Here is a 20568-nt window from a genome sequence, read left to right as displayed (position 1 = left end):
TGGCACCACCCAGGGCCCCCTCCCACCTTTGAGGGCCACCCAGCACTCCCCCAACCCCACCTTGAGGACCTGCCCAGAAAGCTGAGTTCTGGTCATGGTGGGGCCACACAAGTGCAGGATGAGGTACCTGGGCACGTCGGAGGAGCTGGGTGACAGGACTGCACATCGTTCCATGGCCGCTGCCCCACAGGATCTCTGCCCGACCTGTGCTTCTCCCGGGACCTTCTCCAGTTTGAGAAAGAAAGAGGAAAAGAAAAACCCTGACATTTCTTCGCCTGCAATACGCCAGAGAGCCTGCCACGCACCTCACAGCTGTCCTCGTTTGCTTTCCAGTGTCCCTTTGAGAGGCTGGTATGCTACCCACTATGCAGATGTGGACATTGAGGCTTAGAAGAGACCTCAACTTGTTCAGGCCCTAGTGACATGGATGCACTCTGGACTCATTCTCTGTTCTTTCTGCCTCCCAACACTTTCAGAGGCTCTCAATCCCTAGTGTCTTCCAGAACTATCCAAACAGCTTGTTAAGATGCAGATTCCTGGGCCCTGCTCCCAGAGATGCTGTCTGGTGTGTGTGGGGAGAGGCCCTGGGACCATGTTCCTGGATGACCCTGTGACTGTAGGGCGTGTGGAACAGCCTCTTGGGAGCAGACAGTGCAGGTGTGTCTCCAGCCCAGGGCCTGAGCTCAGCGACTGGTTCCTGGAGGTGCTCACTGTGGAACCCCTGAGGACTTTGCAGAGGGCTCTGGTGGGCTGAGTGGGAAAAAGCACTCAGAGGACAGAGGCTCCTCAATACCCTGCCCAGAAGGGTATGGTAAGGGTAACGTAATACCCAGAAAGTGTATTTGGGCTCATGGTCATTTTGGAAATGGAATGAGACGACTTCTTGTCATTTTCACTTCCAGATGCATTTTTCCCATTAATCATTCCAAGCACTTGCTGCATGGTGTCCCCCAGGCACTCGTGGAGCACCTGGCGCACTCCTGATTAGAGGCTGAGGCCTCGGCCAGCCTGGGGACCACCTCCTCATCCTAACTGACTACTCAATGGGGTAAAAAGCCCAGCCTCTTAGACAGGAAGAGAAGCAATATGTGAAAAGACGGTTTCATTCCATCCTCCAACTCCACTGTCCCTGCCGCTGGCCACAGACCTAACCTGAACGGGGAAAGTCTGGATCACGGAGTCAGACTTCAGCTCCGTTTTCAGTATCCCTACTTGCTAGCTGTATGCTCTTGTTTGAGTCTCAGTTTCCCTATCTTTAAGATAGAGACAATAATCAATCTTGCAAGTGTGTTCAAGGATAGAGGGAGTTAATGTATGTTATCTATGTAACATTCCCACACCCTCTGCAAGCACTCCAGACATTAGCTCAATTACCAATCAGCTGTTTTAAAACAAGACTCCTACATTCTGTTCACAAGGACTCCCCTAATTGGGAGCATGCCTTTCCTCCACCAATTCAAACTACACACACCCTCCAGGGGCAGTTCAAAGCCAACCTCCTCCAGAAAGTCTCCTGACCACTGCAGCCTGGCCCACTCTCCCACCTCCTGCACCCCTCATCGGGGGTGCCCTCACGGTGCTGCCCTGTGTGGCTCGGTGCTTCACTGTGGGTCTGCTCTCCTGTGCAAACTTTAGCTCCCGAAAAAGGACAGGTCCAGGGCCCACACATCCCTTCACTGTGCCCAGAACAGTCTTCAGGGTCTCCCTCCCAGCTTATTCGCTAACCCATGTGACCCCTGGGAATTTCAGTCTAGTAAGACACAGCTCTGTCCCAGGAGGGACGAATGGAGAGCGTAGCATGGAAGCATATACACTACCATATGTAAAAGAGATAGCCAGTGGAAATTAGCTGGGTGACTTGGGGAACTCAAACCAAGGTTCTGTAACAACTAGAGGTGTGGGAAAGGGTGAGAGGTGGGAGGAAGGTTCAAGAGGGAAGGGACATACGTGTAGTTAGTTAGTGTTAGTCAGTCAATCATGTCTAGCTCTTTTGCGACCCCCAGGAGCCTGCCAGGCTCCTCTGTTCATGGAGTTCTCCAGGCAAGAATACTGGAGTGGATAGCCATTCTCTTCTCCAGGGGAGCTTCCCAACCCAGGAATTGAACCCAGGTCTCTTGCATTGCAGACAGATTTTTTTTTTTTTTTTTTTTAACCATCTGAGCCACCAGGGAACCCCAGTATACATATGTATGCTGCTGCTAAGTCGCTTCAGTCGTGTCCGACTCTGTGTGACCCCATAGACGGCAGCCCACCAGGCTCACCTGTCCCTGGGATTCTCCAGGCAAGAATACTGGAGTGGGTTGCCATTTACCTATGGTAAATGGCAACCATATGCCGATTTATGGCAGAAACCAAAGCAATATTGTAAAACAATTATCCTCCCATTAAAAATAAATAAAATTTTTAAAAAGGATAAGGAAAAGACCATGTGCATCGCAGTGTGTTCTCCGGTGGGTGAGGTGCCACGCACGGTACCTGGGATCTCAGATGTCCCACCTCTTCCGATAGGCTCTGTCTCTCCAGCAGAAGCTGGTTCTGCTTGTTGAGGAGCTGCACCAGCTGCTGGGCCGTGGCGTGGCTGTGCTTGTCCAGCTGCTTCAGCCTGGAGAAAAAGCCACCACAGAGTTAGAGACCAGTTCTGAGAACCGGGGGACTAAGACGCCCACTCGCTCCCTGTATTCCCCTGCTCTGGGTGTGGGAGGGAAGCTCCTGACAGCGAGCTAGAAGCTGGAGGCCGGAGGCGCCTGGACACACTCCTTCAGGGCAATGGAATTTTATCAAATGTGAAAGGGAATTGAGAGTCTTTTCGGTGAGTTGTTATTTAGGGAGCACACAGATAAAACTGAAGAAAAACTCAAACCTTAAACTCACAGAGCTCAAAGATGAGGGGGCCTGAGTGCCTCCACTGTTCAGCGGGAAACGTCTCTGGCAGGCTGGAGCAGACGGCCGGCCGCGGCTGGGGACGTGGGTGAGGGAAGGCGGAAACACTGAACTAAGGGTTTTCCATTATTAATCACTCAGTCAATCACGAGCTCCGGCATCGCTGACCAGATGTCTTTAAAGATCCTATATTTGTCATTCTGCTGATGGACTCTCCCCTCCAGACTTGCTAATTCACTCAAACTATTATCCACATTTGTCCAAAGACGGCTTCCTACAACCAGTAGCACCCCCCCCCCCCCCCCCCCCCGTGGAAGTGTAGGCTTGGATTAAATTTAGACTTGAACAACTACCGAGAACTGGTCTGTGAAGAAGTTGGGTAGATCATATGCCCTTCCTCATGGTCCTCGTGGACCAAAAGCACCAGCAGTGAATTAAGTTCTATTTTCACAAGAAAACTCCAGGCTACATATCCCACAGTGAGTCAAGAAATTTGAAGACTGTTCAGGAGACACTGGGCTCAACCCACCCTCAGTTCAAGCTCTCTGACGGCTGCGTTTGGTGGGGAGGGGCTTTGAGCACAACTGAATGTCTGCGAGGACAGACATTTAGGACTCAGGGAGCAATGGGTAGACTTGTTTGCTAAAAGTGATCCAGCATCTGGAGACAGGTGAACCTAAAACTGCACCCTGGGAAACCTAACAGGGGTCTAGTACTTGACTCACACTGGCCTCAGAGTCCTCTGCCTCCTGCAACCCTCCCCACGGCTCAGGTGGCACCTACTGCCTGACCCACCCCCTTCTCGGCTCCGGGTGGTTGTTCAAGCTGCCCCACCAGGCACACTTACTGCAACCCAGTCCACACCCCTGCACCCTCCTAAGAACACTCCGTGCTCCGGGTTTTCAGTCACACCTGGCTTTCTACCACCCCTCCTCCGAATTCCACATTGCAAGGATGAGAGGTCTGAACTGAAGATACTGGGGCAGGCATCTAGCAGGCACTGCACATGCTCTCCTGGTAGGAGCCAGCCCTGGCCGTGCCCACAAGCCTATGCCCCACCCCCTGCCCACGGCTGCTTGTGGAGAGAGCAAGGACCAAGGACAAGGCTTAGATCCTCCTTCCTGTGTTTGGAGCTGTCAAGGAATGATGCTAAAGCTGAAACTCCAGTACTTTGGCCACCTCATGCGAAGACCTGATTAATTGGAAAAGACTCTGATGCTGGGAGGGATTGGGAGCAGGAGGAAAATGGGACAACAGAGGATGAGATGGCTGGATGGCATCACCGACTCGATGGACATGGGTTTGGGTGAACTCCGGGAGTTAGTAATGGACAGGGAGGCCTGGCATGCTGCAATTCATGGGGTCTCAAAGAGTTGGACACAACTGAGCTGAACTGAACTGAGCACCAGGTTCCCCTGATGGCTCAGATGGTAAAGAATCTGCCTGCAATGGAGGAGACCCAGGTTTGATCACTGGGTCATGAAGATCCTTTGGAGAAGGGAATGACAACCCATTCCAGTATTCTTGCCTGGAGACTCCCATGGACAGAGGAGCCTGGCAGGCTGCAGTCTATGGGGTCACAAAGAGCCAGATACAACTGAGCAAGTAACACACAAAATACTTAAAAGGGGCTTTCCAGGTGGTGTTAGTGGTAAAGAACCCACCTGCCAATGCAGGAGATGTAAGAGATGTGTGTTTGATCCCTGGGTCAGGAAGATCCCCTGGAGCAAGGCATGGCAACCCACTCTGGTGAGTATTCTTGCCTGGAGAATCCTATGGACAGAGAGAGGAGCCTGGCGGGCTACAGACCATAGGATCCCAAAGAGTTAGACATGACTGAAGGGAGTTAGCACGCACGCACACAGGACCAGGTTCGGGCTTCCCTGGTGGGTCAGACAGAAAAGAATCCACCTGCAGTGGAGGCGACCTGAGTTTGATCCCTGGGTTGGGAAGATCCCCTGGAGAAGGGAATGGCTACCCACTCCAGTATTCTTGCCTGGAGAATCCCATGGACAGAGGAGCCTGGCAGGCTACAGTCTGTGGGGTCGCAAAGAGTAAGACACGACTGAGCAACCAACACTTTCACTTTTACTTTAGGACAAGATTCAGGGTCTCCCTCGCCCAGAGCCTGGGCTACAGTCTGGTCCTGTCCCTCCATGTATGAGCACTTTCTTGCATCTGTACTATATGAATTACAATGCCCACCTGCTCCCTCTAATATGGGAGGAGAGAAAAATAAATTCCCATGGCATTGCAGCTTTGGGAAGCCCAGTCTGCCCCTACTGCCACTGACCATGCTCTCACGTGGAGCAATTTTTCCTGAGAACAAAGTCTCAAAACTACCCCATTGGCATCAGACCAAACCGAAGTTTTCCTCTATAGCATCCTCAGCATGGAGAGGCTGGGAGAAGCAAGAACATTCAGGAAGCAGAGAAGCCAGGCCAGCTGGCTTCAGTGGGTGGGGAGCCTGGGAAAGGGGGGCACTATGCCCAGGCTCATCCAGCAGCTGATCTGAGTAGTGACTCTGCTCTGCAGCACTGGAGTAGGCACCATTGAAGATTCAGAGATGTTGAGAACAGCCTTGCCCTTGAGAAGCAAACAATCTAACGCTTTGAGATTTAAATCAGACAAGCAAAAAACCTCTTCATTTGCAGGGAAGCTCTGTAAACCACCAGGTGTAGGTGGCTTTCCCCTTCCAATCAAGTCTTGGGTGTAGAGAGAGCCACAGACTAAGAGTTACTGAGATAGTAGCCCACTGGCTTCATGTTTGCTTAGAACAAATGAAAGAGAAACATGTGATAAATAGATGATACCATCAAGGCTTAAAGTCAAGAAGGTTACAGGAGTGGTCACCCTCCATGAGGTCCTTGCTCTGTGAATTGATCAATGAGATAATATTTGGGCTAATAGATGGGTTTGGTGTGTAGTTTTGGGCTCCTGAAAAGAATGGCTACCTGATCCAGGGCTCTGGGCTCTGGGCTGAACCATGGCTGGCTGTTTATGTTCACAGCATAAACAGCCAGCCATGGGCTGGCCACACCACTCACCGCCAGAAATGGGATTGGTTCCTGCCTAGACCCTCCTCCAAAGGAGCCGCAGAAGAACCTAGATGAGGCTCAGCTGGCCGTGTTCTGCAAACTGTGGGCCTTGGATCCCTGCAGCAGTCACGCAGGAGCCCAGGCCCCACCCAGACCAGATCAATCAAGTCCCAGGTGTGAGCCTTTCATCAGCACGAAACCAGCTGCCCAGGATTTTCCCGCAGGCAAGTGACAGTGTTAGTCATTCAGTCATGTCTGACTCTTTGTGACCCCAAGGACTGTAGCCCACCAGGCTCCTCTGTCTGTGGAATTCTCCAGTCAAGAATACAGGAGTGGGTTGCTATTTCCTTCTCCAGGGGATCTTCCCAGCCCAGGGATTGAACGTGGGTCTCCCGCATTGCAGGCAGACTCTTGACTGACTGAGCCGCCAGGGAAGCCCTTCCTTCCTGCAGAAGTACAACTGATAAAAGGAGTAAGACCCGTGGGAAAGTCCTGCCTTCCCTCCAGAAGCTGAAGCCTCACTAGCTTCACAGCTGAAGAGCCAAGGATGGACTCACTGTGACTCAACCCGAACTCCTCTAAGGAGGCCCTTTAAAAAATACGCTTCCTCTTTTTTCAGAGTCAGCCTCTATCATGCCACTTTACTACAGCAATAAAGTCAGTCACAAGCTCAGAAAAAATAAAAACAACAACAAAACCCAAACTCACATTTGTTAAAAAAAAAAAATAAAGCCACAATCCAGATTTTACATAAAAAGGACTTTGTTAAGGAAATATACTAGTATTTCAATGGTAGCCCTCTCAAGGTCTATTTTGAATATTGGGAAAACAGATTTTTTTTTTAAAGTTAAATAGTTCTTTTTTGTAACTGCTTTCTCCAAACGCTGTACAACCCAGCCCACACTATTCACGAATGCTTTATTACTGTCAGTTAGCTTTTTTGGGGTGTCCTACTGGCACATACACTGTCTTTTATTTTCTGTGGCGGTTGCTGCTCTCATTTTTGTTGTCCTTCTAAGTTCACGTCTTCATCCAATCCCAGCTGCAGCCACCACCACAAACAACAGCTAACGTTTGCTGAGCCTCTGAGCTCACCCCTCCATTAAAACTCACTACAGTCCTAAGAGCTATGGCCAGGATTATTATCCTATTTTACAGATGAGAAAACTGAAACGGACAGGTTCAATTGACTTGCACGAAGTCACACAGTGAATAAATGGCAGGCCACGGAGGCAAGGCTAGGCCTAGTGCAGGTGTTCGTAACCACCATTAAAGGCTGGTTAATTCAGTGAGTTAAATTCAGCAAACCAACCAACCCTTGGTAAACAGTTCTCATGACACATCGAGAGTTACAAAATATTCCTTGCCTTAGGAGTTCCCCTACTAATTTTGGAGACAAAACAGGTGCTGCACTGAGAAGATCACCAAGGCATAAACGCACAGGGTCAACAGAGGCAAGGGTGAGAGCCAGGAAGGCTTGTGCCTACTTAGGAGAAAGATCACCGTCATCACCATCGTCTACTGAGTGCTTACTGCCTGCTAAGTGCTTATTATTTATTAACTTCTTAGTGCTCATGACAACTTCATGAAACAGGAACTGTTGTTATCTCCACTTTAAGGATGAGGAAACTGAGTTATATGGGACTAGTCCAAGGTCAGGAGAAGGCAGTGGCACCCCACTCCAGTACTGTTGCCTGGAAAATCCCATGGATGGAGGAGCCTGGTAGGCTGCAGTCCATGGGGTCGCTAAGAGTCAGACATGACTGAGCGACTTCACTTTCACTTTCCACTTTCATGCATTGGAGAAGGAAATGGCAACCCCCTCCAGTGTTCTTGCCTGGAGAGTCCCATGGATGGAGAAGCCTGATGGGCTGCAGTCCATGGGGTCGCACAGAGTTGGACACGACTGAAGAGACTTAGCAGCAATAGCAGCAGTCCAAGGTCACTTGGATAGGAAATAGGATAGAGGACTATATTAGGATATAGTCCTGGATATAGGACAGGAAATAGGAACAGTCCAAGGTCACTCGGCTGGCAAGTTGGATGTGCAAAGATGAACAGTGTTGGTCTGGCAGGTGCCAGGGCAGGGCCTTCCACATGGCAGGAGGTGCTGCAAAGACAAGGGTGGGCAGTGTGGCTTGACCACAGGCTGTGGGCTTCTCGGAGGAAGGGAATGCTGGACCCAGTAATGCTCTGACCTAAACTAACAAATATTGATGCTGTGCTTCAGACAATGGCATTGCCATTTACCAAAAGAGAATGGGAGGAGGCGCAGGGTCAGGGTGAGGTCCCGTCAGACACCCACTCACCCACCCAGCAGCGATTCAGCTTGGGGTCTGAGGAAGGGTCTGGCTGGATCTTTAGCTGTGCCAATCAAACCCACTGAGAGGTGAGGCCATGCACGTGCTGGGAAAGCCTGGTGTTCAAGTTTGTTAAAGGATCATCATCCCATTTTATAGACGAGAAAACTGAAAATGACAGGTTCACTTAACCTGCACAAAGTCATGCAGGGAATAAGCGGTAGAGCATGGAGGCAAAGTTTGGCCGAGTACAGGTGTTCTTAACCACCATTAGTGGTTGGCTAATTCAGTGAGTTGACTCAGCAAACCAGCCAACCCTCGGGATACAGTTCTCATGATGTCAATAGTTACAGCAGGTTGGGCCCCTACCACCTACTGGCCAAGAACCTCTGTTTGCAGAGAGAGGAAACATGGCCAGGCCAAGGTCTTGGGGAACAGCCACCTGTCAAGGCTGAGGGCAGGGAGCCAGAGGACACTGGCGGGTGCCGGGAGTGAGGATGAAGGCTGGGAGATGGGTGAGGCTCACAGGAGGGGCAGGGCAGCTGGTAAGTGTCCCCTCCCTTGAGAAGGAAGCTGTGGCAGAAGCCGGTTACAGGCACGGGAGAGAGGTGATTATCCTAGACAGGGGCTAGGCTGAGCATAAGGTAGCAAGAGTGCAAGCTGGGGACGGAGAGACCTGAGCCAGTGGGCCGGATGTGCTGGAGGAGAGAAAAGACATCTTCAACACAAAGGGAGCTGCGCTTTTGGAGGCAGGAAGGCACCCGGGGAAGCAAGCAGCCCTCCTCCTGGAGGCAGAGGAAGCAGGCAAGGTGAGCCTGAGCCTGAGAGACCGGCTCGGTGGCCTCCTTATTCCACCCCAGGTAAAGAGCCAAGAGAAGAGGCAGCTCAATGGGAGATGCTCTGAAGGGTGGGGGAACTGGTTGTGGCGGGGTCACCTGAAGGGGTGCAGGGGCCCCCTCAGGTGGACACAGGCATCCTGGCCTACCCTCTGAGTAGTCTCACCCTCTCTCCAGCCTCTGAGGTCAGCGGCCCCCAGGCACCCTTCTGCTCCTTCCACCCAAGAGCTGGGGGCCCCCTCTGCCTGGACTATGACTCCTCAAAGTCCTCAGAGGACTTTGATCTCAAAGGGCTGGAAATGACTTGTTTTCAGTGTTCAGGTCTCAGCATAATTGTCCTTCTGAGAGTTTGCAATTTCATGTTCTGTTTAGGCCCCTTGTTTTGAGCTATTCCCTCTACCAGGCGTGGAGTAATTAAAGGAGAGAGGGGAGGCTGCTCTCAGGGACCTGCGGAGGAGCCTTTCAGCCAGAAGCCCCTCCTGCAAGGAGAAGCCAACAGCTTGCCAACCACGCAGAGGTTTCACACAGGAGGAAAGAGAGCGGAACCTTCAGCTTTCCAAGCTCAATGCCTAGGTTGGATGCTCCTTTCTCTTGGCCTTTCCAGGTGCCTCAGTGGTAAGGAATCCACCTGCAATTCAGGAGACATGGGTTTGACCCCTGGGTAGGGAAGATCCCCTGAAGAAGGAAATGGCAACCCACTCCGATATGCTTGCCTGGGAAATTCCATGGACAGAGAAACCTGGCAGGCTACAGTCCATAGGGTCACTCAGAGTAGCACACGACTGATCAGCTAAACAACAAGTCCCATTGCCTGTACCTCATCATCTCCAGAACAGGCAGGAATCCCCTACTCTCCCAGAGCCCCCCAGGATGTGCCCACTGTCTGTACAGTACTGTCCCAGTGCCCAGCGGAGCTGAAGCCAGGCCAAGCTATCCCTTCTCTCGAAGTCCTGGAGCCTCCCTTGCCTCACAGGGCAGAGTGACCGCAAGGAAGGACACTTCCAGGCTACTCTGCACCCAGGCCAGGGTCACCATCCTGATCTCAGGTGCAGGGTCCATTTCCTTAAGGACCTGTCACCACTGGGCAGACTGGGGTCTCTCGGAGGAGAAGAGCAGTTGTGCCCATGCTGGAGTAGAGTGCTCAGCATGCACCTGCCTGGGCAAAGTCTCCCTGGGAATTACTGGCAGGGGGTGGGGGGTGGGAGCGATGGGGGAGGGGCCACAGTTGGGCTTCCCAGGTGGCGCTAGTGGTAAAGAACCTGCCTGCCAATGCAGGGGACATAAGAGATGAGGATTTGATCCCTGGGTAGGGAAGATCCCTGGAGGAGGGCATGGCAACCCACTCCAGTATTCTTGCCTGGAGAATCCCATGGACAAAGGAGCCTGGTAGGCTACTGTCTATAGGGTCACAAAAAGTCAGACACGGCTAAGAGACTTAGCCTGCATATTGCAGGGGCAATAGTTTCGATGGGAACAAGAAGGCCCAGGATGCAGATACAATGAAAGGAGACTGGGACATGAGCTAGGCCTAAGCACGCTTCTATTGGTCCAACAGTGATGCTCTCTGCCACACCCTGCAGGCATGATCAGAACCAACATTAAAAAAAAAAAAAAAATATGCACGACTTTAAGATAAGATGGAGCAAGTGGTGAAATACAAAACAACTTTATGGAGCTGAGTGGGCTGGGAAAAATATCTTATGCAAAACAGAAGCAGTGCAAGCTGCCAGCTCTGGTCCTATGCTTCAGACACTCATTTGCTATGAATACTGTGAAAGCAAGTGAATACATATATTTAAATTTTTGTATGTTGTATGTGATACATACAAAATATATGCAGTGTCTAAATAAGTTATGAGGCATAATAATCAAATGAACACTTGTGAGCGTGCTGCCAGTGCTGTGGGGCCACTCCCTACATGTTTTCTCCAGCCCAGCTCCCTACTTACCCAGAGGTGGCCAGTAACTTCATGCATGCATGTTTTTTGATCAGAGGTTTGAGTTTCACTCAACATTTAACCTGGGAGCTCCCTTCAAACTACAGTGGGTGGTTTTTTGTTTGTTGGTTTGTTTTCGGTGGTGGTCATGGTAAAATGTCTTTTGTCCTGAAATGTTTTCAGACCAGAGATAAGTGTTTTCAAAATGCTCAGACCCACGGTTTCCCTGGGAGAGGGGCTTCCTCATGGAAATGAAGAGCAATTTTTCAACTAACATGGATTTCAAAGGTGCACGTACAGTGACTGTAAAATATGACTAGTCATTGTCTTTGTCTGGATCTTTGTGACCCCATGGACTGTAGCCCGCCAGGCTTCTCTGTAAGTGGGATTTTTCAAGCAGGAACACTGGAATGGGTTGCCATTTCCTTCTCCAGGAGATATTCCCAACCCAGGGATTGAACTCATGTCTCCTGCATTGGCAGAAGGATTCTTTACAACTGAGCCACCTGGGAAGCCCCAGTAGAGTGCTCTAATATTTACTGTACTCAAGGAGTACTGTACTCATTAGCTAAATTAATTCTCATAACAATCCTACACAGTACACATTATTATTGTCTGTATTTTGTGCATAAGAAAAGCGAGGCACAGTGAAGTTAGTCATTTGCCCAAATTCAGACAACCAGAGGGCTTCCCTCATAGCTGTTGGTAAAGAATCTGCCTGCAGTGCAGGAGACCTGAGTTCGATTCCTGGGTTGGGAAGATCCCCTGGAGAAGGCAATGGCAACCCACTCCAGTATTCTTGCCTGGAGAATTCAGTATTCTTGCCTGGAGAACAGTAGAAGGCTACAGTCCATGGGAGTCACAAGAGTTGGACACGACTTAGTGACTAAACCACCACCACCAGACAACCAGAAGGGGGCAGAGTCAGGATTAACAAGCCACAGATGACATGCTCTTCCCTCTGTGCCCCCCTCACATGGATGGGACCACCCCTCGTCACCTGTCTCTGAGTCTTCCTTGCCTCCTTCCTCTCTGCCCACATTGATTCTGATCAGTCCTTAACCTTCTAAATCCCTCCACAGCTTGTTCCATCCCATGCAGCTTATCCCCACTTACTACAGTCACTGCTGGTCTGCCTCTCCCACTGAACAATGAATATCTTCAAGGACAGGAACGGGATCTTATTCAGCTCTCCAACTCCAGCACTTAGCAAGGTGCTGGATACATGTGTCAGAAGCAAACCACTTACCAGTAGAAAATGTTTATGCCAAATGTAATAACTGTAATTTCATCTACAGTGTGAGTAGACTTTAATATTTAATAACTTTGTTGCCACAAGAACATAACATGTAAATCAAATAATTTTAGGTATGCTATTGAAATCTGTCACTTAAAGGAATCCTAGAAGAGATGAATGAGTACTGGACTTGGAAACAGGAGGTATGGGTTCAAAATCCCATCACAAACTACTGATTTTACTTGGGCATGAGGCTTGTCCTCTCTCAACCTCAGGTTCTCCACTTTTAGAACTGAGCAAATACCTCCTGATCTCCTGAATCACAAACATTGGGGATGCAGCCAAGCAATATATGTTTCAATAAGCCTTCTGGGTGATTCTGATCAATTCTCAAGTTTAAGAACCACAAGTATGCTATAATTCACAGTATCAATCACATACAAAATGACTTCTTCTGGAGAATGATTTTTTTTGTAAGACTCCAATTTTAATCATCAAAGCAGCCCATGTATAAATGAAAACTATCCTAGTCTACTCCTAAGTTTTGCTGTCAGTCATACACACTTAGGGAAATCGTGTGATCACTTTGGATCTCAATTTCTTCACATATGCAATGACAGAATAAGCTAGAAATAGATCAGCAAACTTCACACCACAGGCCAAATCCAGCCTGGTCCACTGTCTGTTTTTGTACAACGTGTACACTAAGAATATTTTTAATATACATTTTTAAATGACTGAAAAAAATTAAAAGAAAAACAATATTTTGTGACATGAACATCCAGTGAAATTCAACTTTCAGTTCCCCTAAATAAACTTTCATGGAAGCACAGCCACGCTCATCCACTCGTGTATTGTCTACAGCTGCTTTTGCACAGTAACAGCAGAGCTGGGGAGTTGCGACAGAGACCATATGGCCACAGAGCCTAAAATATTTATTACTTGACCCTCTAGAAAAAAAGTTTGCCAGCCCCTGGGCTAGGAGATGACTAAGTTCTCTTTGAACTCCAAAATTCTACGATCCTATGATTTTACAGAATTTTATAGTGTTCCTGTCTTCAAATACTGCCGGCTATGTAGTTGGAACAGTACACCTAGGTTGCCCAAGTCAAAGTTTTGAAAACCCAATTACCCTAATTACTGCTCTAGGTAATTAATTTGGTGAATAAACCATATTAATTTAAAGTGGTGCACTTTGTTCCAGTGCTTAAAAATTGCTGCCACATTTTATGAAATTCTCTTTCATTGCTGTGGCCATACAGAATCAGTGAGAATAAGCCGTGTGCTCAGGAAGCTGGAACACATTCTAGCCAGTTATCCTCACTTAGAAAATTAAGGCAGTTTCTATGGCTGGTTTGCTGTTTAAATATCCTTTGCTCAAATCTACCCTTTTCAATAATGATTTCAATGGAGAAATTCATTCTAATGGTCATGCAATTCTGGAGAGAGTTTACATTTCTGATAAAGACAGTTTACATTCCTATAAGGCCCCCCACTTATTGGTTTCGTTGGTGGCTCTGTGGTAAAGAACCTGCCTGCCAGTGCAGGAGACACGAGTTGGATCCCTAGGTTGAGAAATCCCCTAGAATAGGAAATGGCAACGCGCTCCATGGGTTGGAGAACCCCATGGACAGAGGAACCTAGCGGAATACTGTCCACGGAGCCTCGAAAGAGTCAGGCATGACTTAGCAACTGAACAACAATGGGATTCCCTTTAATTTTTCATTCTCTCTAATTCCCAATGAGCCTTGGGTGCCTGTGGAGTAAAGCAGGTGGTGGCTTAGGAGAGCAGTGAGGAAAAGACCCCTGCTCGTCTCTTCAGAAGGGTCAGGTCATGTTAGACATGAGAGGCACCTTAGAGGCCATTCAGTCCTGCCCATTATGGTGAATCTGAGGCCCAGAGAGTGCAAGTGACTTATCCAAGGTCACACAGACTGTCTAGAGTCAATCTGGGACTGAAACCCATATCTCTTGACTCCAGATCTAGTGCTCAAGCAGCATTTCAAAACCCTTTTTTTGAAAGGCCTGACTTCTGTTCCATACCGAAAAATAAGGATTTTAGGCGAGGACCTTATGAAGGTGATACACTGGACAATGTACTGAGAAACGGCTGACACAGCCATTTTTTAACACCAGGGCTGCGAAAAAGAAGGCGTTCTCTAGCTCAGTGCTTTTCTAACTAGCTCAGTGAAGAGAGCTGAGAACTTTGGGTTTGCAGTTGTTTTTTCACTTCCCCTCGATTGCAGACTGATAGTTTTGTGAAAGACAAATAAAACGCTGGTACACTACCTAATTGAGATAACAGTTTCTAACACTCTCAATCTCTGTTCTTAACTCCTTCGTCTGGGACCCACACTGACCTTGTCCACAGCCTAGCACTGGCATGAAGGGGGCAGGAACCAGAGGCCGAAGGCTCCAAAACCAGCCTGGAAACCTCCTTGGAGGCTGCTCCGGTGCCACAGGACCCTGGGCAAGCCTGAGAAGAGCACTCGAAGGGCCCTGGCATTGCCCTGGAGCCCCTGACAGTGTTGCCGGCTCTCTGCTGAACCAACTGCTTAGAACACAGTTGCCTCTGCAAAGGAGGCACAGTTTCCCCTCAGGTCAGTTAGGAACATCTGCTGGGTGGCTACCCTGCAGTCTTAAAGTGCATGTGCTGTCTGACCAGGCTAAGCTTGTAATTCCCTTGGAGGACTGAGCCTCATAAGGAATCCACATCAGAGAAACAGCGGGCATAGGAGCTGACATGGCAAGAATCTCAGACTCTGACGAACCCAGAACACCGTTTGCCTTAAGTCTCAGATACCCTTAGTCAGTTCTTTATAAAGCAAGAGCAGGGTCATGGTAAGCACCACCCCACTGTGCAAAGAAAAACAGGACAGAGGATTGAAAACTGTTGAAAATCAGAACCTTTGCAGAGTAGAATCCAGGCAGGCCACTTAAAAGTAAGAGCAGAAAAGCCCACACCACCTGTCCTTCCACACCTGGCCTAAACTCAAGCCTGAGCACTCTCTTTTCAAAAACTAGTTATTTAGAAATCATTCCATACTTATGAAAAGTTGCACAGTGTGGCATTTTCAGGAAGATTCTGTTCTAAGGGGATACTCCTGGTGCTGAGTGGTCCTGAAGTGTTAGCTTCCACACTGCAGTGAGGATCCCTTCTGGTCCCTTCCTGCTGGACAGCCCCACCCTTGAGGTAGTCAGACTGGTCACAGAGGTATGATGAAATGAGAGTGAGCCCTCGGCGGCTAAGTAACCGGATTCAGCCACCACGGTGCACTTAGTGGCACACGTTTAATTAGGTTTTAATGCAAGTAATTCGATAACTACTCCTGGCCATCCACTACGGAACTGTCAACGCTGAGAGCTTTTTTATTTAGCGTCTCTTCCATCTACACTGAGGCAGCCTCCCCGCTGACCCTTGTCAAAGAACCCCATCTGCTGGTTGCCACGGTAACTGAAGGCGACCAATTGAGCTGAACAGAGTGACTCAGAAATAAAATCTGCGGCCAAAGGAATTCTGCTAAGAGTAATAAATCATTTAGTAAAAGGGGATCCTCCACACAGTGAAGAGTGTTGGGATAATATGATGGCATAACTCTTCCAGCTAGAAGGTCCATGGCAGATCAGAGTGATTAGGCTTGCCGGAGGGTTCATGTGGTTGCTAGTGGGCTCAAACAGCAGAGAAGTCAGATCCTGCCCATTTATGCGCCATCGTGGGGGAGAAGGAACCAACTACATCAATTGTTTTGTGTTTGGGCTGCAAAATTCTGAATTTTAAGAAGTGGAAAGAGAACCAGTCCAGGCTTCCAACACTCCATACTCTTTTTTTTAAAAGTAGCACAAGTAAACACAATGCCCCATGTAGCTCATGTGGCCTTGAGGAAGATGGCAGAGAGAACAGACACTGAGATTGCTTTGGAATAAAAATGTCTAGCACCATCTCTTTGTCATCAATCAACTTTTAGGTGCTCCACGCAGAAGTCATCTGTGTGAACAAAACATGCAGTCTTTGAAATGGCAAGGGAGATGGGATTCAACTCAGAGGGTTGAGGGTATAACCACAGGATGGTCTTAGAGAGGGTGGGGGCTCTGAATAAGATGGGCAGAAGAAAAAGGAAAGGAGAGGCCTTGTTGGGGGGGGTGGGGAGTACTCTGGGTGACAAGAGGCAGCACACTGCAGGCCCCTCTCAGTGGGCACAGAGTTGTACCTGAGTCCCACTAGGAATTTCTACAGCCCACAGTGCACAGATTTGAAGAAAAAACCCCAGACATGCTAAATCATCCAGCCAGCATTTAATCTGTAGATGGCAGTTCCTTAGTGGTTGTGGTGGGAGAAGCAAGGTTAAGGGCAGTAGACATCACTGCCCTGACAGCCAATGACCAGAGGGGATGAAGGGCTCCAGGACACAGAGACAGCAGGGCTGTGTGCTGGGGGATGGAGGTGGGGTGGTCCCGCAGCCCCCTGCTGCTCTGCTCAGGCTGTATCCCACCCCTCAGTGGTCAGGATACTGACATCTTTCCAACCCCTAAACCCCAGAGTGATGGGAGGACCTCGTATCCTAAGTCGTGAACCCCAGAGATAATTTCCTCCTTTAGGAAAAGAGCAACTGCCAAAGAGAAGGTAGGTCCCCCTCGCCCCCCTCCCATCCTAGATGCCACCAATAAAAGGCTTCATCTTAGAGAGTTTTAGTGAGATTCCGTAGATGGCTTTAAGAGCGGCTGTGCACGCCCAGGACGAGTCTTTTCCGGTGCCTCGCCCGTTCCAAGAGCCCACCAGGCAAAGCCTTCCGGGGCCACGGCGCTTCTGGGAGCCGCCAGCCCGGGTCCCACCCAGCGCCGGGCAATGATGTCTCTGCGGGTTGAAGGGTCGGCCGGGCTCCAAGAGCGCCTCTGGCGCCCCACACCTGCGCTCGGGCGCCCGCGGAGGGCAGGGCGGCCTCCAGCACCGGCTCCCGCCGCCGCCGCCGCAGTGGGCCCCACGCAGCCCAGCGGCCCGCCCTCCCCGTGGCTCGGCCCGGTCCGCGGATAGGTGGCCGCATGCTCGGGCTGGCCGGCCGCGGGCGGGGCGGGGCAGGGGAGGCCCGCTGGCCGGCATCTGGCTCCGGAGGCTCCGCGGGGGCTCGCAAGGCCTCTGGACTTTGGCAGAAGGAGAGGATTAAGCTGAGATGGCAGTTGAAGGAGGGAAACGGATGAAAGCTTCATTAACTCCAAGCTCACGTCCCAATTTATTTCCCTTGAGAAGCAATGTGGAAAAAGTTTCCTTGTGATGGGAAAGTGCTGAGTGATTGTTTGCTTTTCTTACATTCAATTCCTTATTTGTAAACAATAACAAAAATTAATCAGTTTGCTGATCATGGGGGACTCATGATTTTAATTAAACAGAAAAAATTTTTAATTAAACAGAAAAAAAACTTGCTAATAGAGATGCTGAAGAAATATTACAACCCATTTTAATATCTATGTTAGTGATTAAGCTTCTCACGTGACTTAATTGAAACTGGCAAATATCTTAAAGAAATGGAAATTTAAAAGGTGCTGGGTATGATACATCTTTAATTTTCCCCTGTTCTCATCCAATAACTAAACTGACTTTTATGATCAACAAACAGGACTTTTTTTTTATGATTTTATGATTCCATAAAAATATCTCAAGTCCTGCTTGATGACACAGTTGTTAATGCCTGAACTCCCTCTCCCTTCTTACAAAGTTACCATTAGTTTCACGTCTAAAACCCTACTTCCAATTCTTTGTCTCTGCTCACTCTCCCGAATTCTCCTCCATATTTCAATTCCCAGACACTCTTGAACTTTGCACATGCTGCCAGTTTGAGCCTGCACAGAATAATCAGTATATTAATTCCACTCAGAGACAGTGAGATTTTTCTACACAATCTGCCCAACCTGAACTCTTTCCTTCAGAAACACTTTGCCTTTAAAAAGAAACTCCCAGCATGAACCTCATAAGAAGCGACATGTAACAGACAGTGCATGTGGCGCTGGGCGTGCAGCTCAGAATTAAAAGAGAATTTTTTACTTTGTTTCTTTGGTGCCATGTGCATAATGTACATGTGGACGAAACTGACATCAGACATTTAAAAGCAAAAAAGAGTGGGGGAGGGGGATGTGATGGTGGAGGGAAAGAAAGAAAATATGTTGATAAAAACAGTAACTTCTGTTAATCTACATTTTCCAGTTACTGTCTTAATTAAGAATGTTAGGAAATATGTTGCAGTTTAATTGCATTGTTTCAAGAAATTCTAATGCTGACAAATTTGGGACCAGGGTACACTTGGATGGTAAAAGGAACTGAAGTGGCAGTTTCTTCCAATTGGTAGATAATCAAAATTATGCTTTCCACAGACAACCCCCATGCCCTTGATCCTAAATTCAGAAGACAGAGTAAGAATAGCCTAATACTGTGTTCAGTATGAAATGAGTTATGAAAAAAAATAATGTTGTTAATCTATGTATATGAGATAGGAATAATTTTTTAGTATAAATGAAAAAAATTCACACAAAAAATGAAATACCACTTCATCTGAAATTTCTGGGTAACATTATTATCCTTGTAGAAAATAGCTCCTTATGAAAAAGTTGGTGACAATCTTCAAATTATTCTCTGATGACCTCGAGACATTAAAAATCAAATGCCTCAGCCACAAGTACGTAAACATAATGACAGTTTGAAAACATTCAGATGTCAGATCGCTGCGTCCTTTTCTTCTCCTGCAGCCCAGTCACACAAGCCCTAGGCTTCATTTCCTTGGAGTGGGGGGAAGACTGATCATCACAAAGCAAAATTTTGAATGTGTTAAATTAGAATGTGTTTTCCTTGCTCAGTGTTCCTGTGATAGAAGTTGTAGAAGCAAGGTAACCTCCCATTTCCGACAGTATACCACTTAACCTGGATGTTAACACTTCTTACTTGACCCCATTTTCTGGGACCTGTGCAGTTGGGCTCACTGCCTCTGAGAAGGGAAGCGCGGGCTCAAAGCCTAAGGAAGGCGCTGCTGTTCAGCGCCCTCCCATCCCTAGGGTGCAGCTCCGGCCAGACCAGCAACCTCCACTGACCCAGCTACTTCATTCAAACCGGTCTGATGATTTGGTCAGACAAACTGACCAGTTCTTTGATTGGATCGACTGACTATTCATTTCATCTTGCATTAACCACGATTTATGATACACCTAGAGCCTCAGGGTTCAGAGCCCCCTTGGAGGAGGCAGGCCTAACTTTTCTAGCAGCTAAAGATACTGCACCGTATGTGCAATGGCCCTGGAATGAGAATAAAATAAGATCTGTTTGCCCTAAAACGTAGCTGAAATGTCCAAAGAGCTTGGGGAAGAGAACCAACTCGAAAGCTCTGCTCTCACTGGGAGGTCTCATGGCTCCTTCTGCCTCAGCCTCTCAGAACAAGAATGGTCAGAGGACTTGTCCACGGCTGAAATACTGCCAACATGCTGCCATTCTCAGTGTCTCAGTTCTTAAACTCTCTTTTATTCTTTGTACTGGAGAATAGAATTCCAAGGTCTCAAATTGCGGGGTAAATGGCATATGTGACCTCAAATTCCAGAGTCTTCAATGCTATGGAATTAATATAATTTTTTTTTTCCTATCTCACAGGAGGGCCAAAATAGTGAAGGACGCATCTCTGGTGTGCTCAACACCTGCAGCTGCCTGACCAGGAAATGAAACATTTTCCATCTTTGGGGGTTTCTGGAAATTCTGGTGGTCGAAAACATTCCCCCCAGTAGCTGGGCAACCTTCCCAGAGAGGCCTTTGTCGGGCAGCACTGGAGGCTGGTGTGCGGCGCCCGGACTCCTGCGGAGGGCGGCGGCGGCGGCGGAGGACACTGAGCTGAGCAGCCCCCGAACATCGAGCATCGTTAATCACCAGATCAGACAGCGAGAGGAAAGTTCAGGCAGGACACAGAGGCGGAGAGAACTCACGAGTGTAATTACCTTGAAAAGTTCTGAGTCAATTCTCAGAGTTTAGAGAACATTAAAAGAAGAATACACAATACTGGGGTGGGGGTGGGGGAGGATTGGAGATAGGGAAGCAGTACGCGCCCGAGGGCCAATTGCCTCTCCAGCAGCGGCAAGGCTGTTCCTGGGCTCGCAGGACCATTTGTTCCATTACACAATCTCCTGAAGCCATTTAGAGAGAGCTCAAACAACTGCCTGTACCAACACGACACATGGCTTCCCATCCCGACTCTTTGCTAATCCAGACGCTCCAACCATCTTTCTTTAAGATGCCATATGGTTGGCAGAAGCCTGTAGATCTAACAGCACATCTGCTTGTGCGTTTCTTCTTCCCTCCATCCCCCCAACAAAAGAAGG

The 20568-nt window shown here is 48.7% G+C and overlaps 1 protein-coding gene across 16 annotated transcripts in view; it reads right to left on the bottom strand.

Moving 5' to 3' along the window:
• Positions 1–20568, bottom strand: part of SDCCAG8 (SHH signaling and ciliogenesis regulator SDCCAG8) — a 243518-nt gene that overhangs the window by 8154 nt on the left and 214796 nt on the right. For 2 of the 16 annotated variants that reach the window (XM_044943060.2, XM_044943065.2), the window contains 2 exons: positions 2476–2602; positions 61–225 (listed from right to left, as the gene is read on the bottom strand). The exons of 1 other annotated variant lie outside the window; for it this stretch is intronic. In XM_044943060.2, coding sequence (XP_044798995.2) covers positions 61–225; positions 2476–2602 — 292 coding nt within the window. The remainder of the gene's footprint in view (positions 1–60; positions 226–2475; positions 2603–20568) is intronic. 13 more of the 16 variants (XM_025287254.3, XR_006551177.2, XM_025287255.3 and 10 more) reach the window with 9 other exon arrangements.

The sequence above is a fragment of the Bubalus bubalis genome, chromosome 5 (genome assembly GCF_019923935.1).
Source record: "Bubalus bubalis isolate 160015118507 breed Murrah chromosome 5, NDDB_SH_1, whole genome shotgun sequence".
Taxonomy (NCBI): domain Eukaryota; kingdom Metazoa; phylum Chordata; class Mammalia; order Artiodactyla; family Bovidae; genus Bubalus; species Bubalus bubalis.
Note: the sequence above shows the minus strand (reverse complement) of the source record. Positions and strands in the feature narration are given on the sequence as shown.